Here is a 14227-nt window from a genome sequence, read left to right on the forward strand (position 1 = left end):
ATGTGCAGAAAATAGTTTATTACATTGACAACCTTGGGTCTAGATGCTGCTCTTATTTTTGATCTGCTGTCTGGAATATTCAGTTACCCATGAAGTCTGGAGTACCTGCAGATGTGCACAGATAAAGGAGAAAATCTTATTTCTTACCAAAACAGGGATATTTTGAATATACTGATGGAGTAGCATCTTACTCTGTGTCTTGCCAGCTTCCTCACAGCTGAAACACCCCATCTCACATGTTTAACGTGTTTTTTGAGGATTCACTTTGTTCCAAATAATAACACACATACAGTTAGCTCACACCTACTACAAATGTTAGTTTACTCCTGCTTCCAGGAAAAAAGATAAAATGCATTAGCAAGTTAAGCTTCTCACACTTGGCAACAGTTCTCCCTCTTCTTTTTCATTTGCAAAGCCCAAGGTATCTGGTCAGAATGCTGCTAATATGAATATCAGTATTATTAATAGCAATACTCACCTACACAATGCAGCAATATGAACACAGGTTAGCTTGAAAACTTTCCTGAACATTAACTTTCTATCTAGCCAGGCTTGCAGTGGAAACTGTAGCATGCCATCTGTCTTGGTGCTCATGCTTAATTTCCTTTTATCACTGTTTTACCCAATATGAGAATTATTTTTTCCTGCAGGTTTTCACAAAGATATGTTAACTTATTTGATTTTGTATTTTAATAGAATTTCACAAGCCAGTAGGACTGACACATAACAGTAATTGCTGTTAAAATGGGTGTAAATTGTCTTGATCAAATCAGGAGTGTAAACAATTTTTTAATTAGCCTGCCTGAAACTTGCAGTAACCAGGGGATGATTATGCAGAAGTCATGAGGCAAGGGCAGCACATTCAGCAGCTCATCCCTCTGTGTTTCTATTCTACCTTCAAGTTACAGCAGAGCAAACACCCAGGTTAAGACTCATATATTCAACCACACCAACTGAAGACAATAGAAGCATGGGACAATTGTCAATGATCCTCACATTATATTTGTAATGAATATGTTTAGGATGTTCCTTGGTCAACCTTACCAATGTCTCTCCCTTAAAATGTAATTATATGTGTTTATATTGATTGTGATTCTCTACACACATAAAAATCACACAATTTACCTCAGCTGCAACATACAGTCATCTAAAATAAACACAAGCAGCTGATAAATGACCCACTCTTAATTTACTTGCTAATTCTCCCTTTCAGACTGGATATTGTGAGCATTTTAAGACACTAAGAGGTGCAATTAGTTGTGGGAACAACTAAAGATTAATTACCAGTACAGCAGAAAAAAAACCAAAACACATTAATTAGGTTTGCTTGCTCCACAGAAGACAAAAAATCCACAGTATTCTGGAAAGTAGTGCAATTTGATTAACATAAATTTCTTCACATTACCACAATTAGAAAATGAAGTCACAACTGATAGTTTATTTAAAAAAGAAAGGAATTTCATAGTCCTCCTTACATAAAGGTCACTTACTCTCAACTAACGTTTCTATGTACTGAGCTTTCCAGAAACAGATTTTTCTTCATTTCCACTCAGTGCTACCCATAATTGAAAGGACAAGTGATGCTAATTTCATCTTCCTAAATGTCACACCCCGAAGAGCTAATGGGAGCTAACACAGGTACACCTCTGATGTGCACACCTCTTCAAGCCCTTACACTAATCACTGCCAGAAGATTTCCAAGTATTTTGCTTCACAGGTCTTGCAATCAATGAAACATTTGGTCTCCAACAACTGGTCTGTTACACCTCATTACAGCAAGGAAAAGTTGAAAACACTCCTTAATGGCCAGGACACACTGGAGAGCACTGGCTGACTATCATTACATAAAGCCAGAGCTGTCTTTACCAAAAGGCCATTAAAGCTATTGGGTCAGGATGGGACTTACTGATTATTTCCTTTTCTTAAAAGAACTCGCTCATCTTTATATTTCTGCTTGTGAAAACGTTTCAACAGCATTTTAAAGGTAACTTCTATTTTAAACCAAAGAAAGGAAAATTGTAATACTGAATTGAGGGATTTCAATATAAAGCTGTTATCAGTAATTTCACATATCTCAGGGAATATAATAACAATGCTCTCTGGAAGACCAGGGATATGACAGAGGTCACTTCTCAGTTATCCATGTTTTAAACCATAATCTCTTTCCCTGAATCAAATACTATCTCTTCTCCCAACAGATGGGACATCATAACCCCTTCCTACAACTCTTTCAAACCATAAAATACCCCAAAACATCATTCTAGGTTATTTATTTTGTGTCATTTTCCCACCAGAGTTTGGCTTCCTAGAGGGCTGGTCAGTCCCAGGCCTGTCAGCTATTCAGAGGCATTTGGACAATGCCATTAACAACACTCTAACTTGACCAGCACTGAACTGGCCAGGCATGACTGCAGGTCCCTTCCAGCTAAAATATCCTATTGAATTGCTCCCTCACATGTGCACAGTTTACTGTGTACCTGAAGAGGCCAGTGATGCTCAAAGAGCTGCACTCCAGTATTTTCCCCAAGCACACACAGGGGGTGAGCAACCCCTCAGTCCCAGGAGAGTTTAATTAATGGGAATAATCTCAGGGAAGACTTCTCCCTCTGTAAGCATCTGCTGCCTCCACCAGCTCCTGTGTGAGCTGTCCTTCCCTGCTCAGCAGGGATGACAGCTCTCCTGGATGTACAGAGCTGGGCTTTGCAGGGGCATCTCCCACTGTCATCAGTGCACACAAGGGAAAGCAAAAAGAGAACAAATAAACAGATCTTATGGCCAGGACATGCCAGCTCCAGCTGCTCTCACACACAACAGTGCACCATCCACTCCTCTGCTGTGCCCACACCAGGATGGATTCACCACCCCTGGCTGATTTCAGGAATTATGTGGGCTAGTTGCTCCAAACCCAACCACCAAAAGGAGGAATTTCACAGAATGGCTCAGTTCAAGCAGGAGCAGACAGCACAATGTAAAGCAGCAATTTCTCTGCATCTCTGGGAGCTCATGTGGACTCTAAGTCAAATTCACAGCTAAGAAGATCCAGCAGAGTATCAAGTCCAAATGGCTCCCAATTAAAAGCTCATAAGAGACCATTTGCAGTGGAAAAAGCTTGGCAAAAGCAAAGGATCATGCCAAAGCTGTGTGCCAAAGCAAGGGGGAAAAATCCCTTCCTTGCCTGCTGCGAGGTAACATTTTATTCTTACAAGCAAACTTCCTATTTTCCCCAGGATAAAGACAGGTTAAAAACAATTTACAGGTCTTCACCATCCTACCTGCAGTGCTACATGAAAGCAAAGCAAAGCAGCCTGCTGGATGTGTCTTTAGAGCTGACTGAATCCCAGGGTGCTGCAGGTGATGGGCTCCTGCCAAGCATCACTGCACTCTGAGGGAACTGTTTTCACCAGTCAGACTTTCAAATGGGTATTTATATTCATTGGACACCTCTCAGGATTAATACAGTGTACCCACTCTCCATCAGTACAGTTGAAATACTGAGGGGTATTAAGGCATTATTCATGGTGGTTTTATTACTTAAAATTAGAGCTTTTGGGCCAGATCTTCAGCTGGCATACACTCAGCATAGCTCTATTTGAATTAAAGGAACTGTGCTAATTTACATCAAATTATGATCTGTGCTGAAGGTCTCTAAGGATTATGTACTCGATAAGTCACTTATTTTAGCTAATTGAAGTAGTTGAGAGTGTTTCTTAGTAAATTATGAACCATCTATGATATTTATTCATTGAAGAGCTCAGACTGTTAGGCATTACTTGCATATTGTCTTTCTTTCCTTCCCTTTTTTAATTGAATATATCTCATCACAACTTTGGATATACATTAGCAAATCTTCTCATACAAAGCTCACATGGGAAGACAGTTTTTGCTTAGCACTGACTGTTTAATTTAAACAAATATATTTTTTTCTTGCACACCTTATTTCAAAATTATTGTGGAGCTACCAAGCTGATGCCAAGCTTGTATTTTTTAATGCTGTACAACATTGCATCCATAAAATCAAGACCACCAGGTTGCCCAAAAGACATTGTTCTGCTCAGTTTTACCTTACCTAGACATCTGATTTGTGAATACATCTGGCTTTATGAATAAACACAGCAAGCTGGGTGCAGTATCTTTATTTCATATATTCCAAGAGATAAAGCACTGTGGCCATGAAACTTGATTTTAAATTTACTGGCAGAGAGGCGAGGGTTTTGCTGAAATGTCACCAGTACAGGATTGATTTCTGTTAGACCTGGCAGTGTTAGGTTAATGGTTGGACTCAGCAATTTAGACGTTTTTTCCAGCCTTAATGATTCCATGATTCTGTATCACTCACAGCTTTACTGCATAACCTGCTCAGACTACAGGCACAGAATGCCTATTAAAAACAGTATTTTGTACATAGTGGTAGGCATGAAGCAATCAGGAAAACAGAATTTTTCTTTCACTCACAACTGCATTATGATGAATCAGAATTCTTTTTCACTTGCACAAGGAAAAGATTCATCTCTCTTACCTTTTATTTCTGTCCTCTATCTGCAAGATGTAGACCATGTCATCAGCAGAGTGAAGCTTGGAGCTGCTGTCTCCCCACTTCAGCTTCAGGCTCTGAGGCCCTGCTGCAGCACACTCCAGCCGTGGAGGTAAGGGTGGCAATGGCCTGGTTTTTGCTTTAATAAAGTGGCTAAAAGGTCCAGCTCCAATTTCATTGACAGCCTGGATCCTGATCCTGAAACAAACAGCAGGAACATGAGTGTTAAATGAAGTGTTTTCTTGATATGAACACGTCCCACGGGGCAGGAGAGCCTTCTGGGGCTGCCTGCTCCATCCCTGGCCACCCCAGCTCCCAGGGCTGTTTGTGGCACCCTGGAAGGTTCTGTCAGCACAACAGGGATCATCCTGCTTAGACTGTAAGAAGTGCAGTGAAAATGTCAGAAATGCAGCAAGGCAGAGGGGAAGGTTTGGGTCCCAGGACCTGGTGACAGCTCGGGACAAGGGGCAGCAGCACAGGACAAGCACAGCCTGGAAAACGTCAAGTGCCCAACCATGAGTAAATAAAAAGCGTAAGTGTGTTCTGGTTGTCCAACAAAGATTGTGGAGTAATTTAGGTGAAATCATTCAGGGAAAGCACAGGGGTCAGTGTCATGAAACCCATCCCCATGTTGGCAAACACCCCAAAGACAGTGTTCTGTCATTGTCACAAAAAGCAGATTATTTAAGCACAGAAAACTCTGCTGAGAGGAACTAATGAAGAAGGTTAAATCCACAAACCTCCTACATTGCCACAAACTGCAGAAATGTAAACTGCCAGTGAACTATCCATTAGATCAAATAAATGCTGGACCCAAGTCGCCCTCACAAGATGGACAATGGCCCTTGAGCCACTTGAAGACATCAAGAAGAAAAGCAGACCACTTGCCTGGTCACAGCAGCTGGAATTTGTTCTTAAGACTGAGCTAGTCTTTTAACTTCCATTTAATTCTTAAGATAATGACCCCTGCTTTCTGCTTTTTCGATTTTCTCTTATCTGTCTGCACCTTAGTCTATCACTAAGATAAGTAAGGAGTCTTTGACTATGGTATTAACTTCAACAACACCATAACAAAAGTGGGAAATTTCTATTTCCAAACAATTTTGAGGACTGTGTAAATAGAAATATTGCTACAGATGAGCCTGAAAGGTTTAAGAAGTTTGTTAAATCAAAGACTAAATATGAAAAATCAGGATGGAGAAAACTAATTAAGTTTAAGATAGTTGAGCTGAGTTTCGTTAGCTGGAGAGATGCCATTTACTTTGGAAATCCTGTACACAGCAGCCTTGTGTTTTCTCATGGGTAAAGACTCTTTACAAGAACTGTCTTTGCTTGGCAAAGCTACTTATTTTGACTGAAGAACACGAAGTGATGCAAGTTCACACAAACAACGTATGAAAAATTACTTTGCTTTCAACAGCAAGTTTTCAGCTCTACCATCAGGAAAGGAGAATGTTAAAGGGATAGGGAAAAAGCCTCTCCAGAGAGTATTCCCCATTGGAAAAAACACCCAAAACTGTATTTTCTGTCTTTCAAGAACATAAAAGGCTACACTGTTAATAAACATATTGCAAAATAATGAAGTCTGATCTATTGGTTAGTCAGCTAAAGCCACTGCACACTGAGAATGTAGTGTGTATACAATTATATGCAAATGTATGCTTAAAACTCTGCTTATTGACCCAGCCATTAACAGGGGTAATATATTGCTTGGTGTGGAGCTGCATTTCCCCTTTAACCTTCCTTCTGGCTTGAGGAAATGCATCCTGACCACTTTATAATATTACATTCCCCCTCTTCTTCCCTAAGGGTGGAGATGGCACAAAGATCTAGAGGGAGCCCCCTCTTCAACTGCTGCTTGCAAGCATTTGACATAGAAAGAACAAAATGCTTTCCTAGTATCTGAAGAAGTGTAATTAATATAAGCATTGATCTTACTTCATATTATGCAACTGTTTTGCTTTACATTTAAGAGTCATTATCATAAATATTTAATGGTATTTCCAATTAAAAAAACCAAAGCCTGCCTGAATTTTCACTGGATTCTAGCAAGCTCTCCATTAGCATGTGCACTTAACAGTAACAGCTGTATTACAAAATGCTACTACTGCTTTTGCAGGTTGACTACAGCAGCATGCTCTAGAGTATATATCCTTTTGTTTTGCTTGGTATTACTTAAAAGTCCCAGTAACAACAAAGCCTCTCCTCTCCTCAAGCATTGTAACCTCAGCTGGTTTCCAGCTGGCAGCTACCACACCTGACAACATGCAGTGAAATCAATCTCTCTCCAATATCACACTTATAAGCTATATGCATGCACAGAAACCTGCACTTCCTTGTCTTACTTTTGCCAGCTATTGGCACAAGGCAAAAAATGTGTCTCTTCATTCATTTTTTTCTTCTTGCTTTCCTCTGCTGCACAGAGTTCTTGCTCCCCCCTTCTGAATCACACGAATATGCACACACACACTCCCCTCCTGACTCTGGAGCACAGTAAGACTGATGGAAACTCTTAAGCTTTAAAATAGAGACAAGCATCTTTACAAATGAACTGTGACACTGGGAAAGCAGGAATTGATTTATTCAACTCTAACATGGCTGTTGTGGCCACTCTTTTCTGCTGATTGCACCACCATAAAGCTCTGTAAATTGCCACTATCATTCCCAGGGCCTGAACTTCATCAGACACATACAAACAACTAATTTTGTGCTTCCTGTGCACGTGGCAGTGCAACCCAAACCCTGGTGTCACATCCCTCTGAAACCCAGCAGTGTCTGCTCAATGGGGATCAGGCCTTGGCAAGTCAAAAGGGAAGGGGAGGAGGAAGAAGGGAAAGAGAAAAGGGAGAAAGGACCACATGGAGAAGGGGGAAGAGCAGATGGTGATGGGAGAGCACCTTGTACTGCCCCATCTCTGCTCCTGCTCAGCTGCTTTTCAGTGTCCCTGCCCCAGCCTGTGACAGTGAGCTTTTCCAGCCAGGGTGGGCAAGAGAATATCCACAATTAACTGGAAACCAATTCCTGTTTACAGGACTGGTACTGGGGAAAATCAACTCTATTTTCCTGTAAAAGTATAGTACAGACAAGTAGAAATATTTGCAGTAAAAGCACTTCCTGAATTCCTTTCAACTCTTCCACTAATGGTTTCTAAGTGAAAATACCCCAAACAATCTCTTGGAAAGAAAGATGGTTTAACAATCTGACAATCACAATTTGACAACAAGTTTTTTGAAAATATAAAGACTGTATTTGGGAACACTGCCTAATTCTGCAGACCCTGTACCAATAATATTTGTATTCATTCTCACATTTTCCCACTACAACTTTTAAACATTTAGAAAGAAAAATAATAAATCAGACTAGGCAAATTGAGAAACCACAAAATGATCTTTAACAGACCATTCTCTCTTAAAAGATTCTTGACCCAGGGAAATAAACACACTAAACAGGATGCTATTTTCAGATTGGTCACAAAATCCTTTGTATAGTATTCCAACAAACTGGAAAACCAACTTTTGAATTAATTTTAGAGTCTGACATGAGAAGACTTTGATTCCCTCATTCCCATAAGAGGAATGCCACCAGTTGCAATACATGTGCCTGTGGAAACCTGTGGGAGTTAAAATGCCCATGGACTTCCAAAGGGGAGGGGAAGCAGCATCCTCCACCATCAGCAGCAGCCTGGAATGATGAACAGCAATCACCCACTGCCCCACAAATCCCCACTCAAGACTCCTGGAAGAAAACTTAGCTTGACACCCTGAAATAGATATTGTTTTATAGCCTGCTTAAACTTTGCTAATTTGAGCATCCACGTGAATTTTTCTCTCGATCTTGGATGATCTTTCAGAATTCACAGAATGACTAGGCTGGAAGAGACCTTCAAGAGCATCAAGTCCAACCCAACCTTCACTTGATACAGTTTAAAAATCCAAAATATTTATAGAATTTTTATTCCTAAACCAAATTAAGTGTTGCTATTGAAATTTAACAATGCTACTATATATTTCTGTACACTGTGTAACTTCAGAGAAGAAGCATCCTTAAAAATTGGAAGTTGTTTTGCAGTGAAGTATCTCAAAAGCAGAACACAATTATCTATGGAATGTGTTAAGCGAAGCTTGGGAACAGACTGTAATAGAAAATTGGTGTTTCTGTGACTGTTGAATACTTATTTATTGTGGAATATTTATTAACTCACTCCTAGTTACATCAGCTCACAGAAAACCAGGCCAAGTATATTACCCTATAATCTGAGTTTCCAGAGCTTCGTGGCTATGTCAATAAAGCAGAGAGACTGCAGAACTCAGACATATTTCTGCAGCTGCCCACAAGCCAGGATGTTTACACAGAGCTTTGGGGAGGCATCTGCTCCCTGCAGCAGCAGAGCTGGGCTGAGTGTGAGCTGCAGTCCTCTTGACTCAACCCTACCATGGCCACTCGCAGTGTGACAGAGGCATCTTCCACTTCCTCCTGCCCTAAATGCATTTTGGGATGGAAATCCTTCTCATGGGGTGCTGGTTGGATTTGCTGCTAAGACACAAAGCACCCAACTTGTCAGCCCGGAGCCCAGCTCTGCAGAGTTGGAGTTCCCTTGTGTGCTCTTGGGCTGCCCCTCTTATGGCCATTCCCACAGAAAAGCTGGAAGCAAAGCAGTGCCAGACCCAAGCTAGCAGGGTGGGCCCACATGGACAGGCTTTCACAATCACCCCCAAATCCAAAACAATTTAAATTTCCAATTTTGGACTTGCTGGATTCCTAATAACCAAGATCTGATTTCAATTTTGGTTTCTCATAACCAAAAACATTGATAGTGGAATTCCAACTCAACTGAAACATATAAACCTTCTGCTGATTTACTTCAAATTCTGCTGAAACTTTGGCAAGGGAGTTCAGAGCCTCAAACAAGTAGTACTTGGCTTGTTTAGTCTAGGAAAAAATATGTTCACTGTTTTTAAACACAGCAGGGAATAAACACTTGAGAAGAGTAAGTTGTGTTAAACAAAACTGACACAAAAAGACAACTCATCAGTGGAGAAATGTAGAGAATTAGATCAGTGATGTTCTGAAACATTCTTCTGATTCAGCCAGGGAGGGCAGAAAACGTACCAGTGTTTAGCACAGAGCCTGATAATCCTGTTCCTTAAGGATTTATCAGGGCAGACATTCCCTGATCAAAGACAGGTGTCAAGATATGCTTGAAGAAAAAATATCAGTGAAAAAGTTAATGATCAAATCTATTTCTGATTATAAAAATAATACTTCAAACTGTTGATGAGGTGCATTTGCAATCCAACTGCAGTAACTTGTCTTCCCTTACAGAAATGAGATGTAAGAATTGGGGTTTCTTTCTCTGTCTCGTTCAACAAAAGAGCTTTCCTGCATTATTACTTCTGATCAGCCATCCACTGGTCTGTGTTGCTTCAAGTGGGTTTTTTTAAGTAGGAACTTAGTCATATAACTATATTTAGAACAGTTAATGCTTGTGGCTTGGGCTGCTTCATTTGGACCAATGACAGGACAAATCCTTGACTAAAACTATGTGATTTAATATGATGCTTTTTACAAATTAATGGAACAAGAATTCAAAAAATATCATTCCAATCTCTGTTTCTAAGCCTTGAATAAGATATTTCCCTTAAGGAAGCTGTAGACAATCAAGAACCAGCTAAAAAAGAGACTGAAGTAAGACTTTGGTGAAGAATTTGAATGGCACATTCTCTTTTGAGTGAGTTGCTTAAAGTTCCCTTTTCAGCTTTTTTGAGTCTTAGTTGAACAAATATTTGAGGAGAAACCAGGGAATATGAGATTGCCCAAAGATGATGCATTTCCACAGCTGGGTGACCAATCCACAAACAAACTCTTCTGCTTTACATGAATGATCTGTGAACAAGCAATGTGTGCTCCTCACTTTAAATAACTTCTAGTCTGTGTATTTGTATCCTTGCTACAAGTTCTCTTTTCTTGAGTGCAGGATAAAATCTGAACTACGAGCTTATCATTCAAGACCTGTAGGGCTGTGACCTTGAATACAAAGTAAAAAAAAAAAAAAAAAGAAAAACGTTACAGGAAGTCTATGACATCTTATTTTACAACTCTGTGCAACTCTGTGATCAAATTTAGGTATTTATTAGAACAGTACTTACAATAGAATTTCTTTTGTCACATATTCTGTTGTATTGGTGTTCATTGCCTGCATGGAATCATTTTTCTTTCTTAATTAGCAATTAAGGAGAAAACATATAAGCCTGAACATTAAACTAATAAAATTTTGGCAATGCCACTTAGCAATTTAGACTCTGAAGTAATATAAATTTTAAATTTTTAAATTTAAATTCAGATCATGTTTTCATTAATCTCCATATAGCAGAGACAAAATATAGCTGTAGCTATACAAATAAAAGTTCATTGTGTGAAAATTGCTAACCCTGCTCAGAGATCAATAACTTAATAATTTAATCCCTTGGAACAGTACTTCAAAGTAGCTGAAAAAAACCATGAGATGTAACACTGTCATTTTAATGATTTCTTATTTTTAAAATTTATTTATTTTTAAATTTATTATTACCACTGTAACCTGACCTTAGAAGAGCAACTCAAAAAGGAGGAGAGGTCAGAGATGATGCAAGGAGAGGAGGGAAATGAGGAAAAAAGGTGGGAGAAAACAACATTTGAACACGAACTACCACAAACCATTCCACTTAGGAATGACTGCAGATTCCTGTGCTCCTAGGCTGGTTGCTGGGGTTGCAGGTTTGCATTTCAAGGCTCTCTCCACGCCAGGAGCATTTCCCTTGTGAAGCTTGTGGGAATCCAGGGCTTCCCTCTGGCTGCCCTGGCAGGTCTGGGACCCTGGCAGGGCTCAGGAACCCCCCTGGACAGAGCCCCCAGAGACACTGGCTGTGATCTCTGCCCATGGAAAAGAGTTTTCAATCTTACAGGATGAATTACAAGCTCTGAGTGTTTGATATCAGTAATAATTAAGTGTGGCATGGGTGCAAAAGTAAAATTTTAGGATTCTAAATTAGGGGTCCAAAGGGGACAAGCTGGAGTAAATTTGGTGTGCCTTGTCCTTTTTCTCCTTCTTCATGCCCTCCATGTCTCGCTGTGGTGTTGGCATTTTCCTGTTGGTTCAGGCTGGGGACACACTGTTCAACATAGGTGACAGATATTGGCACGTTCTTGTAAATCCAGCCCAGGGAGTTTCTGGTATTTAATGTTTGTCACATCCCACTGAGGGCAGAGCCCCACACGCTGCCCTGCAGGACAGAGCTGGGCAGGGCAGCAGAACATGTGAGAGATCAACAGAATAAACAACCTGGAAACCAGCACAGACCAATTATGGCTTCTGCTTTGGCAGCGGGGCAGAAAGACAGAGACTTTCTACAATCTGGGAATCATCAATAGCTCAGATTCTGACAAAACTGAGCTGTGTGAGCTGCGTGCTGCACTCACCGGTACGAGGTCTCGGGCAGCAAGCCCTCGATGACGTGGCTGGTCACGTTGCCCACGGGGATGCTGACATCTCCCAGGTCGATGTTGTAGGATGTGATCTCAGCCCCGTTGTTGCTGGGCTCTTCCCAGCCCAGCACAAGGCACACGGAGGGTGAGGGCTGGCAGGCAGCCACGTGCTCGTCCTCCAGCACGGACAGGGCGCAGACGGCGCCGGGCACGGCCGCGGGGGTTCTGCAGGTCACCAGCTCGCTGTAGGGGCCAGCTCCAGCCTGGTTCATGGCCTGCGTGTGAAAACAAAACACATTTACCAGTGCTCTCCTTCACATGTCTATCAAGTTCATAAGGATGAGCTGTGCAGCCTGGAAGAGGTGCATGAATTCTTCAGAGGACATGCACTGCTGGCTTCCTCTCTAAAGCGCGACTCATACCTCTGCTATCCTAGGGAGTATTAGCATCTTCCTTTGTCACTCAGGAATGTCTCAAAAAAAATGGAGAATATTTCCCTTTTCCCTCTTTATCAGTGGCAAACTTTGGTTGGTAAGGGAAAATGCCACAGTCATGCTGCCAGTGACAGGTGACATTACTGAGCCACCCAGTACACTGCAGCATGGCCCAACAGATGTTTTATGCAAGCAAAATATCCCTAAAGATAGGGGATATTTGGCTCATTAAAACAACCCTGGTCCCTAATTTGGAAAGTGGATAACTAATTTAATGCCAAAAAGCTTCTGAAATAAGAATACAGCATTAAACCTATGACTCAACATTTCCCCAGAATCACAGAATCATTACAGCTGGAAAAGTCATAATTCACAACCAAACCACTACCAAAGCACACAGTTGATTATCTCCCACAAAAGAGGAGACCAACAATTTATCAAGCTTCTCATCCTAAACCATAGATCCTGAATCCCAGAGGAAACCAAGTTTCAAAACCTGGCCCTTTTCTGCCCATTAATTAGAGGTTGTTGTCTTAGCAAGCCCAACATTGCACAGCTGTACAGGCCTGGGGTTTTATCAGCTGATGCTCAGCCAGTGGCAAAAGCTGTACCCATTGCACTGGAATTGCCTAGGGAATGACTAATGTTACCTCCTCAGGAGATCACAAACCCACAAGGGCTGGAAGGGACTGTGGGACCCATCCTGTCCAACCTGCAACTCCAGCCAGGGTCAGACAGTGCAGACAAGGCTGCTCAGGCTTTTTTTCCCAGTTGGGTCTTGACAAATTCCACATATGTAGTTTGCCCAGCCCCTCTGGCCCACTGTTAGATCCTTAATTGCCTGCACAGTGGTATTTTTTTCTTTGTATCTCATCTGAACATCCCTATTTCAGCCTGGAGCCTGGAGCCACAGTGGATGCAGCATTCCAGGTTGTCAGGAATGGCATGTAATGGGCAAAACCACCTTCCTGGATCCTCCTGACACAGCCCAGCATCCTGCCAGCACACAAGGCATGGGGACAGCTCACAGAACATGGTGCAGGAGAAACTACACCAGGAGTCCAGAAAGTACAAAGCTTCAGTGCTGCCCAGCACCCTCCACATTTCCTTTACATTTGGAAAACTTAGCCCAGAGTCTCCCATCAGGTTACAATTATTCAAAAAATCCAGGCTTACACAAAGATGCCAGCAGGACTCTGAGGGCAATGACAGGACACATCAAACAATTGTTTGATTTCTAATCTATGCTTAACAGCAGTGAGTAACTTATTTCTACTCTACATAATACAAACACAAAGCCATGTTCTGTTTTTTTCCAGGAGACGTTTTGTTCAATTGAAGAAAGGGATAATAAAGTTACATTTGTCAGCCTTTAAAAAGCCCTTCAAAACAAATCCTGCTCCGGGGAAATCTTCTATTTAATGCAGCGCTCCTGGAGCTGTTAGAAGTGAGCCCTGTTTTGTGCTCTGCCAATGATATAATTTGTCTTGCCTCTAAACCAGTGTTTGACCATTTGTATCTTGCTCCAAGCCATTTATTGTCAGTGGTGTTTCTTAACTGCTTTATTGAACAATCTCATCACCATAACTGATGGGGCTTTGCTGCCTAGCTGCTTTCCCCTGCCACCCCCAAATGACACAGTATTTCCCTCTGCAGAAACCACTATTGTTTTCAGGAATATTCATTGCAAGAAAAAACTTGAGCAATGGTAACGACAATTGTCTGCCCTGCAGTTAGATATGCCTGATTCCTCAATTCTCCTTTTTATTTAATTATTGTAGATTGAGATAGCAATACTGTG

The 14227-nt window shown here is 41.3% G+C and overlaps 1 protein-coding gene across 1 annotated transcript in view; it reads right to left on the bottom strand.

Moving 5' to 3' along the window:
* FNDC3B (fibronectin type III domain containing 3B) overlaps positions 1–14227 on the bottom strand; it is a 188074-nt gene that overhangs the window by 18802 nt on the left and 155045 nt on the right. The window contains exons 22-23 of the mRNA XM_021548251.2: positions 11987–12267; positions 4517–4729 (exon numbers count right to left, since the gene is read on the bottom strand). Coding sequence (XP_021403926.1) covers positions 4517–4729; positions 11987–12267 — 494 coding nt within the window. The remainder of the gene's footprint in view (positions 1–4516; positions 4730–11986; positions 12268–14227) is intronic.

The sequence above is a fragment of the Lonchura striata genome, chromosome 10, assembly GCF_046129695.1.
Source record: "Lonchura striata isolate bLonStr1 chromosome 10, bLonStr1.mat, whole genome shotgun sequence".
Classification (NCBI taxonomy): Eukaryota; Metazoa; Chordata; class Aves; order Passeriformes; family Estrildidae; genus Lonchura; species Lonchura striata.